The following is a 20,715-nucleotide window of genomic DNA, read 5'->3' on the forward strand; positions in this document are numbered from 1 at the left end:
AGCTAAACTGAATGCTGGATAAGATTAGGGGATATTTATGCTCTGTGAAGATTTTGTTGTCAAAAGTAGCAAAATACATAGAAAAAAAGAATATAAAATTAAGCTCTGTGTGTCACCTGCTCTATCACCTCCACTGGCTGCTGCTCTGTGTTAAGGTGATGCTGGGAAAGAGCAGGGGACCTGGGGCAAGGTCAGGATGGGACAGTCTGCTGGTCCGACCACTTCTACCTCTACTGCTTTCATGGTGAGAGACCTGTGGCTCCCTGCAGGCCAGTGCAGGATGCAGGTGCTTTTCTCACTGGGGCTGTTGATTTACTCTCTGAACCAAGTTTCACTTGTGTGGGAGCTCTCTCAGCACAGCTAGCAGAACAGACCTTTAGTTAGGAGTAACTTACAGAAGATTATTTACCTATGAGATTGGTATTTTGAGTTCACTGCCTCTGTGTGCCTGTGGTTTGTGACAGGGTCAGCTGGTGTGTTAGATCACCCCTTCACTTGGTTTGGGTAGGCACAAGATAACAGCAGCACAACGAATGTAGTGCGTAGGGTGTTGAATTCATCTTTTCCACCCCAAGGACAAAACCACAATGAAATGATTTCCCTTTCCCAGCTGCAACTTGTTTTATGCTGGCTCATACATATCTCTTCAGATGCAGCCCTCTCACAGGGACACCTCTGAAAATTGGAGGAAGGTGTTCACCCCTGGATCTGCTGCATCCAAACACAAATCGTGACAGGATAATCATCGGTGTTCGGTAGGAAGACCTTTCATTCGAAAGTCCAGTTTCTTGATATCAGTCAACTTTCAGATTTGTGAAATCTTTGGGCACTTACATTTGGCTGTATTCCTCCCTGGAAAGAGCCTCCATGCAGCCCTTGTCCTGCAGTAATCTCATGGGTCGTTTGGGCTGCTGAGTCTTCCCACATCCCTGGCGATGCACGAGGCTACTGCTTGAGGCAGTCTCAATCTTGCCAGGAGGCTGGACTGGGTGGGCCCTGAGAGGACCGGTTTGGCCCTGCTTTTGCTTTCAGATGGTTGTGCATCAACAAGCCATCAGAGATGCTTCCAGCCTCTCAGTGTGTGTCTGGCTCCATGATGTGGTAGAAACTAAGTCCTCTTCCCAGACCCCATAGCCTGTCTCAGGCTACTCCTGGTGACTCTCACAGACTCGGTTGTCATTTGCAGCAAGGGAAATGTCTGGAGAAAGCTCCAGGGACATTGTCATTTCTGGGCTTCGGGGTTGGCCCATTATGGATCTACTAACAAGCAGAAAAGGGGTTTCAAACACAAATGCAAACAGTATCCATGAGCTTTCCAAGACAGAGAAAAAGCTCTGAGATGATCAGTGGCCAGAATCAGTCACAGAGTGACTGGGGCTATTCTGCTTTTCTTCTGGGGACCCTTGGCAAGAGGAAAGGAAGCAAGAAGGACTAGATGGTGTCCTGCCAGTTGAGGGAACATCTCAAGTCTGTTTCTTGCCTCTCCCCTCACTGGTCAGGTGTGAGAGGTCATGGAGGAATCAGAACCCTTCTCTTGAGGAGAGGTGGGAGCTCTGTGGGGAACTGGATTCTGAATTTAGTTCTTCCTGGCTGGAGTTAGTGCAAGCCGACTCAGTGACTGCTGTGGGTGTGGTGCCTCATCCCTGGAATTGTTCAAGGCCAGGTTGCATGGAGACCTGAACAATCTGATCTGGTGGATGACATCCCCGCCCATGGCAGGGCAGGTGAAACTAGATGCTCTTTAAGGTCCCTTCCAACCCAGACCATTTTCTGATTCTATAACCCTCTCCCCCACATGCCTACATCAGCACAGGGAGGATTCTTGTTCGTTGGAGTGGTTGGGACTCATGCTGGAGGGGCTGCAGTGCTAGCCCATGCCTTACTATGCCAGCTTAGGGGACTGTTGTGCTTTAACCCCAGCCAGCAACTAAGCCCCACTCAGCAGCTCGCTCACTCCCCTACAAGTGGGATCAGGGAGAGAATCAGAAGAGAAGAAGCTAGAAAACATGGGTAGAGATAAAAACAGTTTAATAGGGAAAGCAAAAGCTGCATACACAAACAAAGCAAAGCAAAACAAGGAATTATGCTTCCACGAGCAGACAGGTGTTCAGCCACCTCCAGGAAAACAGGGCCCCATCACGTGTAATGGTTACTTGGGAAGACAAATACCATCAGTCCATCAGTCCCCCCGTTCTCCTTCTTCTCCCCCACTTTATATGCTGAGCATATGGTATGGAATATCCCTTTGGTCAGCTGTCCCAGCTGTGTCACCTCCCAGATTCCTTGCCATGAGAAGAAGAAAAGGCCTTGACTTTGTGTAAGCCCTGCTTAGCAATAATATCAACATCTTTATATTATCATCGTCTTCAGCACAAATCCAAAACACAGCCCCATACTTGCCACTGTGAAGAATATGAATTCTACCCCAGCCAAAACTAGCATAAGGACTCAGGATAATTTCACTCCGCAGCAAGATCCTCACCTAGCACTGCTGATGGCTTGTCATACCTGAATATTTCCTCTATGGAGTCATATCGTGATATGGGAATATCAAATAGATATTCCCATAGAGTTTGGGTAAACTGCTCTTGGTGTTCTCTTAATCCCTCAGACACCAGTGTCCTTCACAAACAAAATTTAAATGTTGACAGTTTCTGTGTAGTAAAAAGAGAAGCTAGAGGATAGCAAAGAGAGGGGATTTAGAACTTTTAGCTAGGTTAAAGCCCAGGCTGTAAGCACCTGCTGGTACCTCTCTGCAGAGGAGTCTGTGGATCTCTAGAGCTGTCGTGGCAGCACCCTGGGCCTCTCTGAGAAGCTACTCCTGGACGACAGTATCAGAAGCTGATGAATGAGATACAGCTGGATGATGTGGGACCTTGCTCCTGCTGAGGGTATGCCAATCAGATTGGTAGCGGGAGAAAACTAAAATGGAGCTCTTGTGGGGGAGAGAAGTGGTGAAATGGAAAACACTGGTACCTGCTGTAGTGTCTTGGTACCACACAGACTTTTGCATAGAGTTATTGGTCCGCAGGGGCAAATGAGATCAAGAAACCTGCCCTGGTAGAGTGGCTGAAACTGGCCTTTGGGCCAACTGCAGCTGTGTTGTGGTGGGAAGTGCTGATCAACTCTGCTGTGGTTCCAGCAACTGGGGTCCCACATGAGGCTTTGGAGCACTTGAGGAGGGAAGGGGTGATGCTGACAGCCCTGTACTGGACCCTCAGTCCTTTCCATGCTGTTCTACATCACGGCTCCATCACAGCCTGCAGGAAGAGGGGGCGGGTCAGGAATTCAGTGCCTTTCAGATGAGTCTTGGGTCCAACAGAAAGAGGCTGCAAGGATATTGGAGGCTTCATATACATGGATTAGACTGAAAATTACCAGTAATTACATTTAGGGTAATAATATCAGAGAGCTTTACTCAGACGCATTGGCCTCAGCCATCACTTGGTCTTTAAATCAAAGTAAAGCACTTTTCAGAAAAAGACGCTTGAGCTCAACATCAGTGTGGCTGCTGGAGGTAGTCAGGGTGAGAGTCTGGTGCTTATGGGAGCTCAAAAAAGTACTGATCTCTTCTGACCTCAAAAAGTCTGTTCTACATAGAAGGCACAACCTATAATATCCTTCCTGGTCTATTTTTGTCCTCAAACTTTATGTTTTCTGTCTTCTCTTGGCTGGTGAGTGGCACCTCTTGGTGCTAGTCAGGTACCCTCTCACCATATTAGACTGGCCTGAATTTCATTTCTGTTCGCTTGTAGGAGTAGTGGTATTCTTTGCCTGTCTTCCAGTTGATACCATCAGCGTAGCTCCCATGCACACCCATCCAGTACATCCCATTCAGGTTTGAGTAATGACAGTCATTGTACCACCACGCTCCTTTGTATTCTGTGGCACAGTTAAAGGAGCTCATGTCATTGTCCTGATCTGTTGTTGAAAATGGCATGTCCCCGTGGTATGATAAAGAGTCTCCTGCAGAGAGCACACATTCACAGTTACTGCAGTAAGGATCACAAACAGGACCTTGATGTGCCTGTGCAACCTTGCTGGGCACCAGTGACCCTTGCTGGGTGCAAGGCAAATTTTTTAAATCCCGCTGTAATCTTGCCCCAGTTGTCCAGGTTTCTTCCTTGGTTCTGGACAAAAGAAGTATCCTGAGCTCTGCCAAAACACACAGACAATTTGTCTATGCCTGTGAATCAAATGGGTCAGATTCTCCTCCCATGTACATAGGTGTCGCTTCTCTTGCACTGTTCAGGTTCTCTGCAGACACACTGGTGTCTGAAATACTAGACAGAATTGCAGTGTAAAAAGCCACATAAATGCAGTGCACTGGTCTCTCGGGTGTTGATTTCACTCATTCTTTTTGTGAGGGATATTGAATTTTGAAGAGAATTTGGTTGCTTTTTAAAGAAAAGCAAAACATCAGGTATTAAGAGGATGCAGTGCTGTTGCTGCAACAGCTGAACAGCACCCCAGCCCTGGAAATGCCAAACTTTGTGGTCAAATATTTTCTGCCAAAGTAATCAAAAGCAGAACTTGGCCTGGCTGCTACAGAGCTGTTGGGAAGGTCAGTTGGATTGAGTGCTGCTCAGGACCAGGCTCCACACTTTCTGTTAAACCATGTGGCTGGGCTTGTAGGTAATGCTCTGGGTCACATCTCTGTGATGGGTGTCTCTTTCCTTCCCTGCACCTAGAGGTCATGCACTAGAGGTACCATGGCCAGTTTTAAAAAACTGTTTTAAAATGTAGCTGATACAAGGAGTTTGCATGATTCAGCTCTGCATTATAGATGCCGAGCACTTCTGAAATGCTCTAGTAAAACAGACTTTCCCAGAGAACTGCTTCAAACTTACCGGCATTTCCACCAAGGAAGTCCCCTAGAACTAGTCTGTATTTCTCAGACTCTCCCAAAACTCTGAACGAAGCATACTTGGCAAAATAGTAGTTGTTCTCAAAGTCTCTCAGGTCAATGCGGAGTTCACAGGGTCCTAGAAGAGAAGGTTGACAGCAGCGGTGCAGAGCTTATGGTGGATACATCCCTGGATGTCAGGGTGGGGGTTTTAATGAGCCATGAGCTGTCTTGAGAGGAGCTTCCACTACTGGAGAAATTATGTTTTATTTAATATTCCCACAGAACCTCCTCTACATATGATGGTTTTCTTGGGAAGCACCTTTTCAGATATGATGGTGGGTGGTCATGAACACTGAAAGCTACATGCCCAGGACTCCTGCATACAGACTTCAAAACCTTTGTGTGGACAACATGATGCCAATATAACCAGTTTCAGTAGGAAAATGTTTTGGTCTGTCTCCAGGATAAATCATGCAGCCAGCTCATTCTCTTTCTTGAATACTTGTTTGTTTGTTTGTTTTTAAGAATACAATTTCCTGTATGTAATGGTCTGCAAGAACCTACATCCCCTTTGGGATTAACAGTGGGGGGCATCAAATGGATGCAAGAAGCTCAGAGGTCTTTAATGATCCAATGTGGTACAGGCGTTGGACTCTCATGGCCCCAGCCCGGGACAAAGGCAGACCTTACCCAGCGAGGTGAGGAAGTGGATGTTGTCATTCCCCATCCAGAACTCTGTCAGCTGATTGCCGAAGCCTCGTTTGTATGAATCCCAGTCTCGTAAGAATTTCACTGACCCGTCCCAGCGCCTCTGGAAAACCTTCAGGAAAGGAGACCCTCAGTCACACCAGCCCATCCCTCACCCAAAGCATCCACAGCACTTAAGGTACACATCCCCCTGCATCAGGACGCTCCTGCGGGGCTCTGGGGAGCAAACCTCATAAGAGTCCCTCAGTAAGGGATGTCCTCCATCTGCCCTTGGAAATGAGGAGGAAATGATTTGCTGATTTAAGCAGGGAGTGGCCCTTGGTCTGCTCCCAGAGACAACTCCTAGGAGATTCTCCTGCATCCACACAGGGACTCACACTGGCTTGCTGATGTGAACCTCAGCTGTCTGCTCAGTCTGTGTTTTCCTCCCGTTTGTTTCTATTTTGAAGTCACCCTTTGCAGCCTTAACAAAAATCACTATATCAACATAAAAACCTCCCTCTCTCATCCTACTCACAATCCATCCCCCACCATCTGTGTCCATGTCGCAGAAGACAGCTGTGGCATTGCAGCCTTGGGGGTAGATGGTGTACCAGCCGCTCAAGATCTTCCCTTTGCCCAACAGTTCTTTGCAATTCCTGGGTTCTGTGCAAATCAGAGAAAGAGATCAAGTGGAAGGAGTTATAATGTGCTCACTGCATCCAGGGAGCCTCGAGGCTTGAAGCCCTTCAGCACTCAGCTAGCTCTTAATACTGCAGGACCCTGGCATGTGGCTGTTGGGAACTAAACCCTGCCATGATTTCTGAGTCCATATATTGCAGGGGAGATGGGCACCTTCCAAGAGATTGTCTAAGGTGCTCAGAGTTCTCTCATTCACAATGACTCTCTTGGGGGTCTTGGTGATGGAGCTGCTGTGAGAAGGAATTTGTCCAGACTCCAAAATGTTTGGAGGACACAGAGAATGTGTGTGGAGTTGTCAGGAAAGGAGTAGTGATACAGAGAAACAGCTCCCTGGGATGCAGCGGTGAACAGCGTTCAGATCATCCTCTGTGGATTGAATCATAGAATCACAGACTGTTTTGGGTTGGAAGGAACCTAAAGGTCATTTTGCTCCACCCCCATGCCAAGGGGGTGGAAGGGATACCTTCCACTAAACCAGGTTGTTCCAAACTCAATCCAGCCTGGCCTTGAACACTTCCAGGGAGGGGGCAGCCACTGCTTCTTTGGGCAACCTGTGCTAGTGCCTCACCACCCTACTCAAATAGTTTTGAGTGAAGAATTTCCTCCTAATATCTAATCTGAATCTCTCCTCTTTTAATTTTAAATCATTTCCCCCTTGTCCTGTCAATGCCCATGTGAAAAGTCACTCTCCAGCATTTTTATAAGCACCTTTTAAGTACTGAAGGGCCACACTGAGGTTTTCCCAAGACAGAAAACACTTCTGAATATATATATATATATAATATATATGTATACATATATGTACATATTATGCATCATTTTTTTTCCTTCCCCAAACCATACCTGCTAACAGAATCTCAGATTCACAAGTGACTAGAATGGTCCCTATCAGACAACCCAGCCTACACCTGCATTTGTATCTGTCATAGGGAAAGTTTTGGGAGATGGTGGTGCTGGTGGTGCAGGTGACCCAGTGTGCTGTCTGATGCATGGATGCACAGCTGTACCAGCCTGTCTTGTGGGCATGTGTGTCCATCCTAATGGAGGTCTGGTCCTGGACTTGGCCTTTTCCTTTTTAGTCAAATGTTTTACATGCCCAGTAAACATAAAAGGGCAGAGGAGTGCCTGTAGGAAACGTGTTTCAGGGATGGTGGGTGACACATCCTGGGATTGGTAGTTTCCAAAGTATACACACATGGGCAGTGTGAGTCCCATGGTGGTGGCTAGGCAAATCACGTGTCGTCCGAAGGTATAAAAGGTGCTGTTTTCTTCTAATAAACAGATTTGACCGTTGGAAATCCATGCAACCAGGTCGCTGCTTATTTATTACATTAATAAACCATACATGGCACCCTAAATGTGAGGGCTTCTCCCTGTAACAGGGAAACATAGACTGCCTTGCAGCAAGGAAAATTGTGAGTGTGTTTGCCACTAGCTCGTTTTAGGGCTTAGGGACACATACCAAGAAAAAAACCAGACATCTTTAAAAGTATCAGGACTGCAGTGCAGAACGTGGCTGAAGGACACAAAACTGAATCGAACTCGAAAAAATTGAAAGTGCACATGCCAGGAGAAGAGTGGTGGAGAACAAAAAGCCAAGAGGATGTGGAGAAGAAAAGCCGAGAAAGCAGCAGTGAACGCGAGCCGAGAGAAGCGGCGAGAAATGAAACCGCCGAAAGCCGAGGCAGTGAAAAGCCGAGAAGCGGCGAGACTGAAAGCCGAAACAAATTGGTGAAAAAAGCAAGCGGCGAGAAAACGCATGTGAGACGAAAGCAGTAAGAGAAAAGGTAAAAAAGCATGGGGAATTCGATTTCCTGGGACATAGAAAGGGATACAGAAGCCTTGTGTCTCTTGCTAAGACAATGTCCTATTGAGATCACATGCGCAGAAATAACAGATCTCTTGCAACGGATAAAATTCATTGCACCAGGACTGCTGCTTGTAGAAGCTTTAAATATAACCACCTGGCAAAGGATTGGCAGATCCATGAGGGACAGAGTGATATAGAGGGGCAGGTGATATAGAAACCTCTAAGTGCCTTCCTGCCTGGACACAAGTTATGGACACTTTGCGGATCGCTCAAAGAAGACAGGGCCCCCCCAGAGACACTAACACACATTTTCCAACACCCCCCAGCCAGGCTGCTAGCCGCAACCATTCCCCACAACTCAGGAACAGGCACGATGGTGGGGGGGGCACCACATGTGACCCAGGCAGATCTAACAATGGACTCGGGTTGGGATTTGCATGGGCAGGAATGGGGGGAACGCGATGTAAGTTATGGTGAAGGTCCCGGTTTTGGTGCACGTGTGGGCTGCGGAGATAGGACGGGAATTTTAGTTTGCGAATCCAGTATACAGGGGTGAAGTGTAGGTTCCTGCCGTGGCGTGGGGGAGGGGCACCCAGGAAGCTTATCCCCCCATGTCGCTGATGACTCACGTCCATGTGCTCCAAGAAACGTGACGTGGGCACAACCATCCTGCGCGCGAAACAGACCGGAACTTGAGCAGTCTCTTCCGGCCCCACAGCCATCTTGTCCCGACTGCGTGCTTCCCCGCCATCTTCTGCCATGCCACCGCAGGGAGCCAAGTATATCGGAGTCACGGACAGTGAGGCATCAGAAGATGGAGAGCAGGAACCGGAGGTGGTTCCTCTGGGCGAGGGCAAGAGGGCAGGTGCAGAGGTGTCGGTTAACCAGTGGGAAAGATGCCGCAAAGAGGCAATGCGGATGGGAGACTGGCAGGTTATTAAAGTATGCCCAGTTATATACAGTCCGTGCCAAACCCCTCAGTTCCAAAACTTGCCCTATGAGGTGACAAAGGAACTGAGACAGTTAGTTAAAGAGACTGGTGTTTCCTTGTCTCACATGTTTTCCTATCTGGAGACACTGAGTACCACTTACATATTTACCCCACATGATTGGAAGACATTGTTGAAAATGGTTTTAACTACCACTCAGTACAGTGTCTGGTTTACCAACTATTGGGAGAATTGCTCAGCATATGCAAATGACCCAGGAGGTTCACAAGCAGGCATGACTTGTAGTCATTTGGCAAGAGAGGGGGAGTATGCGGCAGCAAATTCACAAGTAGGCTACCCCCGGCAGATATATGAGGTGATTGCAAAACTGGCTTTGAGGGCGATGAGAAAGCTCCCTAGCATGGACAGAGACAACAACCTGTCCTTCAGAAAGGTCCTGCAGGGATCAACTAAATCTTTTTCTCAGTTCCTCGCTTGGCTGCAGGCGGCTTTAAACAGGCAAATAGAACATGAAGAAGCTAGAGAGATGCTTTTTAGGCAGCTGGCATATGAGAACTTGAATCCGGACTGCAAGCGAGCTCTGCAGACTATCCCTAAAAGGGAAAGCTGCACCATCGCCAAGATGGTTCGAGCATGCCAGGGTGTCGGATCTGTTGAACATCATACTGCCTCTCTAGCAACAGCCTTAAGTGCCCTGCTAAGATTGCAGGATGGGACAAGAGGGAGAGGCAGCTGCTACAGATGTGGCCCTGCTGATCATTTTCAAAAGGACTGCCCCAAGAAACCTCCCTCAACAGTATGCCAAAAATGTCAGCATGGGAAATGGGGGACAAAAACCCCTTCCCAGCAGGGAAGCTGGAGACGGGGCGTGAGACCACACACCCTGGTTCAACAAATAAATATGGCTCAAGAAAACAGGTTACTGATCTGCTCACCACCACCTCAGGTAGCGGTGGGTTGGACCTGGCCTCCAGAGAGCCAGTAACTATAACATCTACTGCTGTAGTGTTAATCCTTGCAGGAGTTCGGGGCCCTTTAAGCCCAGGAGTCCATGCCCTTCTAATAGGATGGTCATCAGCCACCAGGATGGGCTTGTTTTTCTTACCCAGAGTGATTGACTCAGACTCTCATAGCGAGATACAAATAATGGCATGGACTCCAGTGCCTCCCTTTTACATACCTGAGGGACAAAGGCTTGCCCAGTTAATCCCCTTTTACAGCGTGTCACCGACTGGGGAGGGGGAAGGGGGCTTGGGGCCTTTCGGGAGCACAGGCAAGCCTCAAATATTCTGGGCAAGGACCATTTCTGCAGCACAGCCGATGATGACGTGTCAGATAGACGGATGCAGATTCAAAGGCCTGGTGGACACAGGAACAGACATTACAATCATTAAGGACACTGATTGGCCAGCTGAATGGCCTACTGTTTATCTTGCTTTGACTATCCAGGGGGTTGGAGGCACGCAAAGGCCTAGGCAGAGTGCTCAATTACACACAGTGCTGGGACCAGAGGGACAAGTTGCCAAAGTAACTCCTTTTATTGCTCCTATTCCATGCACATTATGGGGACGAGATGTACTGGGACAATTTGGCGCTGTCATGCTTCTCATGGAGATGCTCAGATTTTTCAATGAGGGCCATTGACCAGCTGTTCCAAGGACAGATTAAACTGACATGGAAAACTAATGACTCTATATGGGTCGATCAATGGCCCATGAAAAAGGAATGACTTGCTCACTTAAGAGAACTAGTTCAAGAGCAACTCGATGCAGGACATATAGTGCCAACCTCCAATCCGTAGAACACTCTGGTGTTCTGCATACCCAAGCAAAGTGGCAAGTGGAGGATACTGCATGACCTAAGAGCAGTCAACTCAGTGATAGAACCTATGGGGGTGTTGCAGCCAGGGCTTCCTTCACCTGCTATGCTTCCAGCAGGATGGTCGGTAGTGGTAATCAATTTAAAAGACTGTTTCTTCACCGTTTTTCTACACCCCAGCAATGTGCCACAATTTGCTTTCTCCATCCCCGCTCTAAACCACGCACAGCCCATGCAGAGGTAACACTGGGTTGTTTTGCCTCAGGGGATGAGAAACAGCCCGACGATATATCAGACTGTTGTGGCAAAGGCTATCTACCCTATCAGAAGGCTTTACCCCTCAGCAATCATTTACCACTAAGTGGACGATATCTTGGTCACCATGGCCAAAGAAACTGAGTTACAGACTGTTATTACTGCTCTGACTAATGCTGTCCAAGAAGCAGGGTTGCAGGTCACTCCAGAGAAGATCCAACAATCTCAACCCTGGACCTACCTTGGATGGAGGATCACACAGCAGGAGATCTCACCCCAGCCACTTCAGATTAAGGTAAAGGACACTTTAACCTTAAACCAATTGCAGAAACTTTTAGGAGCCATCAACTGGCTAAGGCCTATTTTAAGCTTGACCACAGAGGAGCTGCACCCCTTGTTTTAACTGTTGAAAGGCAATCCAGACTTGACATCTAGTCGATCTCTGACTATGGAGGCAAAGCAGGCATTAAAGACATGTTCTAAGGCAATCGAGAGCAGACAAGGCAGAAGGAGAAATCCTGAACTTCAAATCTGCCTTGCCCTTGTTCCTAGCAGGTTCCAGCCATTTGCAGTTTTGTTTCACTGGGACCAAACTGAACCGGATCCACTGAGGATCCTGGAGTGGCTGTTTCTACCGCATTCACCACCTAAAACTGTGTGGACAACTAACAAAATGTTTGTCAAGCTTGTCATTAAAGGCAGAGAATGGCTACAGGAGCTGGACGGACAGGATCCATCGATCATCTACATCCCAGTGATGAAGGACAGCCTCGACTGGCTGCTGGCTGAAGACACCGGATTCCAGGTTGCCTTGGCAGGTTATGATGGTGACATTTCCATTCACTACCATTCACTAAACATAGGGTTTGGGCAGAAATGGGCAACTTACCCTTAAAAGCCACAACCAGATGCCAACACCAGCCAGTAAAAGGCCTCATGGTCTTTACTGACGCATCAGGACGGTACAAAAAAGCTGCAGTTACATGGGTACACCCTGCTACAGGACAGTGGGAACAGGAGGTACAGACCATAAACCATGGTTCTGTACAGGTCCTAGAACTTGCAGCTATTTGCATTGCCTTGGAACTCTTTTCGGATCAACCTATTAATACTGTTAATGACTCTTGTTATGCAGCAGGTTTGGTTTCACATCTCAAGGCTTCCTTCCTTCGGGATGTTGCAAACCCATATTTACTCGTTGAAATACGTGCTGTATGGGTTCTTGTCAATCACAGAAGGTTTGATTTTTACATAATGCATGTTAGATCACACACGGAAATGCCGGAACCCGTAGGAGAAGGGAACCAAAGGGCAGATGCAGCAGCTAGGTTCACAACAGTGCCTAGAACGCTTGAGCAGGCTAAATTGTCTCATTCCTTTTTCCACCAGAACGCACATTCTCTGAAGAGACAATTTTAAATTACCATCAATCAGACTCGAGACATAGTTATGTCATGTCCAGACTGCCAGAAAATAACTCCAATGCCATCCCAGGAAGGAGTTAACCCTAGGGGACTAATAGCTAATGAGGTATGGCAGACAGATGTTACACGCATACCAGAGTTTGGTCGGATGAAATACGTTCACGTTGCAGTCGACACGCACTCCAAATACATAACTGCCACTGCACACACTAGGGAAAAGGCAAGGGACATAATAAGGCACTGGCTTAGCTGCTTTGCAACGCTAGAGACCCCAAAAAGGATAAAAACTGACAACGGCCCGGCATACACTTCAGCAAAAGTCAAAACTTTCCTGACAGACTGGGAAATCTCTCACTCCACAGGCATACCGCATTCACCCACGGGACAGGCCATGGTAGAGAGAGCACACCGTACCCTAAAGGACGTGCTAGAAAAACAAAAGAAAAGGAGAGTCTATCTGTAGCCCACAGGAGTGTCTGTGGGAAGCAGCATATGTCATAAATTTTTTAAATTGTGACAGTGCTGAGAAAAGCAGGTATGAGAGACAGCACAGACCTCAGGCATTCTCCTCTCCCAGACCACTGGTCATGATAAAAGATTTAATCTCAGGGCAATGGGTGGGACTGGTGGATCTCGTGACATGAGGAAGGGGATATGTTAGCATACCTACAGGTAAAGAACTAAAATGGATTCTCTCCAGGTGTGTCAGACCCTACATAGATACACCCTCACAGCAGCAGCAAGAACCAGAGTAATACAGAGCGAAGAAACTGTAGATAGAGATGCACGCCTGATGTTTACCATTTGATAGTTGATGTTTACCATTTGATGTTTACTACTGTTTAACTGTGAAAATGACCAGTGTGGCAAAATACAGTTTTGCTAAAAGCTATGGATGTGCATGTGAGGAATGGGTGCAGTGGCCTCCTGTGTGTGTGTGTGTGAGTGAATGAAAGAGAGTTGTGTGAGCGTATAAGCACTTCAAACACTAAGCCTTAAAAGGGTAACGTTACCTCAACCACACGGTCACACGAGAAGAATTCAATTCATGATGTTTACCCTGTTGTTGAAATAGAGTTGAGTTTTCCCTTTTCTACATAAACCCTGAGATAAAGGTTACATAAGTACTCCCCGGTAATGCCAAAACCCTCAGATCGATAAAGTTGTTGTTTATCCCAGTTGTATTATACCCCTTAGGAAAATAACAGTTCATGTTCATATTAAACAGGTTCAAAAGGTTAAAGAGAAAAATTCTAATAAAAAAGTAAGTATGTTGAAGAACCAAAGTAAGCAGTGAGCTGGGTCATTGTGATACTATGGTAATTGTTAAAGGTTTTACATTTTTACATTTTTTTTTTAAAAAATGTACTGTTCTATTATTTGCACTGTTCTATGATTCACCTTAAATATTAAAGTCGGGGGAGATGTAGGAAACATGTTTCAAGGATGCTGGGTGATGCATCTTGGGATTGGTAGTTTCCAAAGTATATTCTGACACACATGGGCAGTGTGAGTCCCATGGTGGTTGGCTAGGTGAATCACATGTTGTCCAAAGGTATAAAAGGTGCTGTTTTCTTCTAATAAATGGATTTGGTTGTTGGAAATCCATGCAGCCGGGTCACATGCTTATTTTTTACATTAATAAGCCTGGGGCAGCAAGGGGCTGTTCAGTGGCATCCCAGTCCCTCAGGTGTTACAGCAGCTCTGATCTGCCTGAGCCCCTGCATGTGATTGTGACCACGCAACACCCAATTTTAGCCAGAGCAGGTTGTAGCTCTGCTTTTAGCTCATGGAGTCAGATGGGCCAAAAGAAGCTTCTTTGTTTTCTTTTTCCTTTTTTTTTCCCAATGATCAGGTTAATCTGATCACTACCACACATGTGAACTCCCCATCTACGGAAACTTCCCACTCCAGCACGTGGACGGGTATAACTGCCTTTTAAGTAGCTGCATGTCCATACAGCTCTTTCCAATGATTTCATCTTGGCAACCAGGACACTGAAGCTCCAAGAAACTCAGATAGACCTCCTCCAGCTCTATCTCTCCCACACAGAGGACAGGAGACCCGAGTAGTGCTCAGAGGACATAACTTTCCTGGCCATGCTGGAGTACAAAATAGACCCACAGAAGCTGCATGTACCTGTGAGAAGCAAATGGGTTAACTGTGATATTTTCTTACTCGGTCCTTTAATGTCACTCTGAATTTTTTCTTATTCCTGTCCTGTCCTGATTTCTGGTGTAAGTAGTCCACCAATGTCCACTCTGCAAAGCTGATAGTGGCATGAAGACCTAGGATGAAACTCACCCCATATTTCTGGAAATCCAGGCTCTCCTTTTGTTCCTGTTGGACAAACAACACCACCAATTTTTCTTCAACTTCCACACTCAGCACTCCCCTCCCCTAGCAGTTGGCATCATTTGCTTAGACAAATGTAGCTGCACTGGAGAGTTGTGATATTAGGGAAAGTGCTTGGCTCATCTGTGCTAAGCATGGAGAAAGGCATGGAGAAAGGCATGGAGAAACCAGGCAGGAGCTGCTCCCAGACCCACCAGAGGAGACCCACCTGCCCATCTGCACAGACTCAGGAGAGCACAGGGGGGCATGTGGGAACTCAAGTCATAGACCCCTGAAACTACCCCAATGACACGCAGCACCCCCAGACGCTGGCAGCAGCTCTACAGGTTGCCCAAGAGTACATGGGGTGGCTGCTGGGTGGTACACAAGCTGATGGTGCCAGTTAGCAGCACCAGGTGCTGGAGCTGAGGGCAGCACTTGTTGCTGAACAGCTAGTTTGGGAGGGGTGTTGCCCACAGCACCTGGGCCAGGGCTGAGCCTGTGATGGGGCACAACTGTCACCAAAGAGCTCTAGTGGGGTACTTCCATTTCTCTATAATTGCTCCCCTCTGGTGTGTTGTTCCAGAACAGTACAAGGTGGAAGTTTAACAAAGTAGCTCACATGCTAAATTCAGCACAGCATGATTTACCTTTCAGTCCTGGGAAGCCAGGCTCTCCAACTGTTCCTGCAAAACACAAGAGGGAAATATTCATCACATATGAGCAATGTAAATGAATTACTGTGGCTCCCCAGATGGCTGCTCCAGCCCCTCCATATGTCCCAAATGTACAAGACAGCCTGTCAAGAGGTGCAAAGTATCCCAGGTGTCGCTGCCATGCTAGTCTGGCTGTTCTCTTGATCAGCAGTATCTCTCAGATACAGCAGGAAGATCAGGATAGAGGGAAGAGAGAACTGTTGTGCCACCTCCTGAAGTGTTAGGGGGTTTTCACAGTTCCACTTCAGTGACTTTTTGTGTGGGGTTTCTGTTTATAGTCAGCCACTTCTGAGATTTTGTGCAATAGCTGCTTTTTCAGTGGGTTTGTCCATCTCCTACTAGAGTTTCAGGTCAAGTCTTTGGTGCATTTGGCCAAGCTGTTTTCCCTGCTAGTCAGTACACTGGTGCTCAGTTCCTGGGTGTTACCTTGTACTCGTTTCTTTAGAAGAGGTACTTTTTCAATATTGGTAGCACACAGGCCCTGCTGAAGATCCTAAGCACAACCTGGGTGATGAAAGCCAGTTTCTCAACAGACATGTTCCTCTTTTCAGGGGCTCATCCTGTTACAAGAAAACCTCACCCTGTGATGGATGTTTCCTGGTGGTTTGATCACATCCTTCTGATCAAGTGGGCATCAAGCACTGACTCCAAGCCTGAAGGATGCTGGAAGCACTGAGCATCATGCCTCTGCTTCAGGCCTCTCAGATGAAGCTCTGCAGCGAGTTTCAAAGTTCTCAGAGCTGTGGGGTATTTGGGCAGGTTTGTTTTGTGGTGGAGGAAGGTTAATGTAGGAGTGGGGAATGGGGAGAGGCCTGATTTTAGGAGTCTGTTAAGGATCAGTGTGAACTTTGAGAAGAGTAGTATCTTCCTCTGTGCTGTGGTTCCACTCAAGGACACTGTGCACACTCCATGCAATAGCCATACCCCAAAATCAGGCTTTGAGTATGCTACTTCAGGGCTGTTTCTTGGACTATAGCCAACCAAGTCTCCCAATGCATGTCCTGAGCTTAGGGAGATTAATGGATTATAACTGAATAAGTTACGCATTACCTTTTGCACCAGGTGGTCCTGCTTTCCCAGGGAATCCCTGATCTCCCGTTTCTCCTGCAAAGAAAGACTCATTTTTTATGTGCACGTTGCAAACTGACCAGAAGGGAGAGGTCACAAAATACGGGAGAGCTGGGCCTTTGCTTTCACAGAAGAAAGGGAGATGGGTTTTGTTAATTACATTCAGACTTGCAACATAGTTTACTCTTTTACCTTACTCCTTTTCTTCTGCTGAAACCTCACTACACTGGTACTGTCAGTTTAAGTCTTAATCTGCAGTTCACATAAAAATTTCTATGAGCTTTTTATATCGTGGAGCCTGTCCATGGATTTGGTGGATATGCTCCCTCTGCTGATGTGGTTCACCTTCTCCATGAGTTGGCTATGAAAATCCTGAGGGAACTCCATCTCCCTTGCTTCCTGGGGTAGAGGATGCCAGTACAGTTCTCAAACTATTCCCCAGAAAACATGCAGGAACATCACAGCCTCCCTCCCATCCAAAGTGTTCAATACAGACCCAGAGAATAAATGGATTATTTTGCTGCAAAGAAACAAATGGATTATGACACTTAGCACCCCAGGATCACTTTATGACTTTCAGACTTGTGACAGGGCTCAGGGAAGAAAAAGGTGACTCCATGTGTACCAGCACATGTCTACTTGGTGATGTTTTCCACGCCTATTTGATTCTCCAGTTGCTAACAGCAGCCAGTGCAAAGGTTGCCACTGTTGCAGCCTCATCTGACTTCCCCTACTTAAAGCAAAAATGCCGTCCCATATCACAGTTCTCATCATTGGCTTTAGGAGTGTCATAGGTTTACTTGTTCTAAAAATCCAAGTAGAAATTTTCCTTTCACCTGTCCCACTGTAAAAGAAGGTGTTGAACGAGGGAGGGGGAAGGGTTAATTGACTATACAATTGGAGGAGGTAGACCTGCATTCGAGGCTGATAGCTTTCTTTAAGGCTGGGGGGTGTGTGCAGGGAGGGGAGAGGAGGTTGGGGGGGAAGGAGTTTTTTCTCCCCTCCTCTCTTTGAAAAGAGGCACTTCACTCTTCTGTCTTAACGGCAAGGGCGTGTATGTGTGTGTGTGTGTGAAAAGCTCTGAGGCCGTCTTGCTCTCGACATGGTCATCTGGCTGCTCTCCGGCCTCGGCTTGCCTGCACGCTGCCCTGTCTCCAGCCTGAATCTGCTCAGAATTCATCGGAGAGTTTCTGCTCATCGATGAAAAAGGGGGAGTCCTGACCACAGCCAGCCACAGACAGCGTGAGTTTAGTGGGAAGGAAACCGCCCTTCTTTCCCCTTTTCCCCTTCCCATCCTTAGTGGGGGAGAAAAATCTCCATTTTTTGGCTTCTCCTGTGATCCGGGGCCCCCCCACAGTGACCGCCAGAGCCAAACAGCGCCCCATGCTGTCCAACACTGAGCACTGCAGACTCTACTCCTCCAGGATCCAACAGCACTCCTGCCAACCGTGATTAGAACCTCACTGGAGGACAGAGGAGTATCAAACTGTTTCCTTTTTTGAAGGAGACTTTTGGGTACAGGATGATTGTTTAGTTGTTTTTGTGTTCTTTTGCTGCTTTTGTCAATACACATATATCCTTTAATAAAGGGTTGTTACTTTTCTTTTTATTCCATACTTCCTCGATTGGAGCCTCTTAATTTCAGATTTACAATTGCTGAGAGAGAGGAGTTTGGTCTACCTCATAACTCGCCCTTCTTAGCAAAACACTTTCATTAAACCAAGACAGGGGTCTCACCTTTTTTTCCTGGGAGACCTGGTTCTCCTTTTGGGCCAGACACACCTGGGATACCTGGGCATCCTTGGAGAATGGCGAGTCGGTCAGCATCACCCAGTCCCACTATTCTCACCTCTGAGGAAATGAAGACAGTATTTGTGGAGATTATTAGAGTTCTGAAATATTTTGGAGAGGAAGTCAAACACTCTGAAGTTGAAGAACAACTCAATCAAAAGCAATGACTGGAAAATTGGAGGTGTTGTATGAATTAATAGCTGTTGTATGAATGGCATTGAGGATCTTACATATTAGAGGAGCCAGACTCTGAATCTCTCTTGCCTCAGGAGAGTTCAGTAGGAGAAGAGGCTGATATATATGAAATGTATGTGACATTGCCTGACAAATATACTGCAGCTTAATAAAACAAAACCTGAGAGGTGCACCAACGGGGTATTAACAACGGAGTAAGTGATACTGATGGATCTGTGGGCAGTAAGTGTTCTTCTAAATTTCCTGATGACAGGTCAGTTTGAAATTGCCCCTATGGCCTTCATGAGGAATACAGACAGAACACTGCATTGAGCAGCATCCCCAGGCTTCCAGGGTGCCTAGCACCCAGCAGGCATCCACCAATACCCTGTATTGCTCTGCGTCCTTTGGTAACTGTGCCAAGGCACCACTGAAACAAACCTTAACCAGGATGGAAAATATCAACAGGGACAACCTGTTCCTAGAGATCCCACTGGTGACTGGGGAAGGATGTTACATCTTTAATTGGAGGTTGCTTTGTTAAGTGGCTGCTGAGACTTCAGCCTCCCCCTCCCCCTCCTCCCACTTGCAGTTGAATTTAAAAAAGCATAGAAGGAAAAAATCATATGCCTCTTCTCCCCCCTCAAGGTCCTTCTCTTATAGGGAGAAGTGGGATGGCAGTAATATTTGTGCTCCACTCACCTGAGCAGGTGTCCTCAGCATCACAAATAATCATTGTCAGACTGAGCAGTAACAGGAGGGCTGGAGCTGCCCTCCCCATGGCCAGCACTGCTCTCTGCTCTCTGCACAGCTTCTCTCAGCCACCTCCCAGGGACTGTGGTCAGCACTGACCCATCTAAGCCTTTTATATCTAACAAAGAGCTCCAGTATAAGCTCCACCTCTGCACTTGCCCACTGGGGCCTGGCTAGGTCTCAAGCTGTTTCCCTGATAAGCCACTTTCCACAAGTCTGTTTGGAAAATTCTTGCCCAGCTACCCCCACTGCCTCACCTCTGCCCTGCTAAAATTCTGGATGGCTTTCCCTTTTCATACTGTGTTTCTAGAGAAAATGAAACAGCAAAAACTGGTTTAGCTAAGTGTAGACATCCTTCCTCATCCTGCCTGCTACCCTTTGTGAAGAACAGAACTTACTGTGTAGATGGGGAAAATGAGTCACTGGGAGTAAAAAACCCAAGGTCAGCTCAGGCCAGTGGCAGAAAGAAGTACAGAGCCTGGCTCACACTGCAGCACTGCCTGCCCACCAGTGCAGCACCACTTCCCAACCCTTCAAATGGAGGCTTCTATTTATACATGAACCGTGAGTGTCATGGAGTTCACACTCTGTGCATCCAGGAAAGGGTAGGTAGGTAGAGCATATTTGATTTTTTCCCCCCACCTTTCCATTCTATTATCAAGCAGAATTTCTTGTTTGCTTTCTTGTTGCTGTGCTCTGCTCATTTGTGGCAGCGTTACTAGAGGTCCAATACGCTACATATGCAGTTCCTGGGATGAAATTAGATCATCATCTTTCTTCCTTCAGAAGAAAGCCTTCCAGAAGGAAAGAGAAAATGGATTAGCAGGTGCTAGGGAGGGAGAGATCTGTGCAGAGTAACTCTAGGGTGACTGGGAACTCGTACACCTCTCTTTTCTCATCTGTACAGCCTGTGCTGCCCATTTGGGATGGACCAAGGGGCAGGTGGAGGAGAAGTAGAACCAGCCCCTAGCACTGAGAAGCTTTCTTATGCCCAGTGCCTCTGCTCTGTGTATGGAAAAAGCTGCAATACCTTGTTCCAATTATCTAGAGGCAAAAACATTTGCCTTCAGCTGTTCCCTTTGGTAAATCATTCCATAAAAGCAAAGGCCTTGCAGATTACCCCATTGTTACAGTCTCTCAAGGGTTTGAGGCTAAATCTGTCCCGATTAAAAAATAAAATAAAACCCCCCAAACTTAAGAATGGGTTTGCCCAGCTTTACCCAGTGTTTCCATCAGGAAGATCCAGCTCTGGGTTGGGCTGAAATGTGCGTTATGGGGACAGCTATGATGCGTCTACTCACCACTGATGCATTCAGTGGTAACAGCTAGGTGCATCCAGCCTGTGGAACACCATTTTCTCCCCACTTTCATCTCAGAGAGCAGC

The 20,715-nt window shown here is 47.1% G+C and overlaps 1 protein-coding gene across 2 annotated transcripts; it reads right to left on the reverse strand.

Annotated features, from left to right (window-relative positions):
- Positions 1 to 2,597: 2,597 nt before the first annotated feature.
- Positions 2,598 to 19,401, reverse strand: LOC116797260 (ficolin-2-like). 2 transcript variants are annotated; one of them, XM_032708648.1, is made up of 9 exons: positions 19,281 to 19,401; positions 18,351 to 18,464; positions 16,596 to 16,649; positions 15,480 to 15,515; positions 14,800 to 14,835; positions 6,075 to 6,202; positions 5,540 to 5,669; positions 4,851 to 4,985; positions 2,598 to 3,966 (listed from the first exon to the last, which is right to left on the reverse strand). In XM_032708648.1, the coding sequence occupies exons 1-9, from the start codon at positions 19,357 to 19,359 to the stop codon at positions 3,719 to 3,721; spliced, it is 960 nt and encodes a 319-aa protein (XP_032564539.1). In that variant the 5' UTR covers positions 19,360 to 19,401; the 3' UTR covers positions 2,598 to 3,718. The 2 variants fall into 2 exon arrangements, with proteins under 2 accessions (XP_032564539.1, XP_032564540.1); XM_032708649.1 differs by lacking the exon at positions 16,596 to 16,649.
- Between the last annotated feature and the right edge of the window lie 1,314 nt (positions 19,402 to 20,715).

This window comes from Chiroxiphia lanceolata, chromosome 21 (genome assembly GCF_009829145.1).
Source record: "Chiroxiphia lanceolata isolate bChiLan1 chromosome 21, bChiLan1.pri, whole genome shotgun sequence".
In the NCBI taxonomy this organism is placed as follows: domain Eukaryota; kingdom Metazoa; phylum Chordata; class Aves; order Passeriformes; family Pipridae; genus Chiroxiphia; species Chiroxiphia lanceolata.

What these genes read in the sequence shown, in the direction of transcription:
- LOC116797260 (XM_032708648.1), bottom strand. Translation starts at nt 19,359, where the DNA reads ATGGGGAGGGCAGCTCCAGCCCTCCTGTTACTGCTCAGTCTGACAATG. An exon ending in AGGACCACCTGGTGCAAAAG is followed by an intron (nt 15,516 to 16,595) that starts GTAATGCGTAAC and finishes TGTGTTTTGCAG; the next exon opens with GAACAGTTGGAGAGCCTGGC. An exon ending in CCACTTCCTCACCTCGCTGG is followed by an intron (nt 4,986 to 5,539) that starts GTAAGGTCTGCC and finishes CTTCTCTTCTAG; the next exon opens with GACCCTGTGAACTCCGCATT.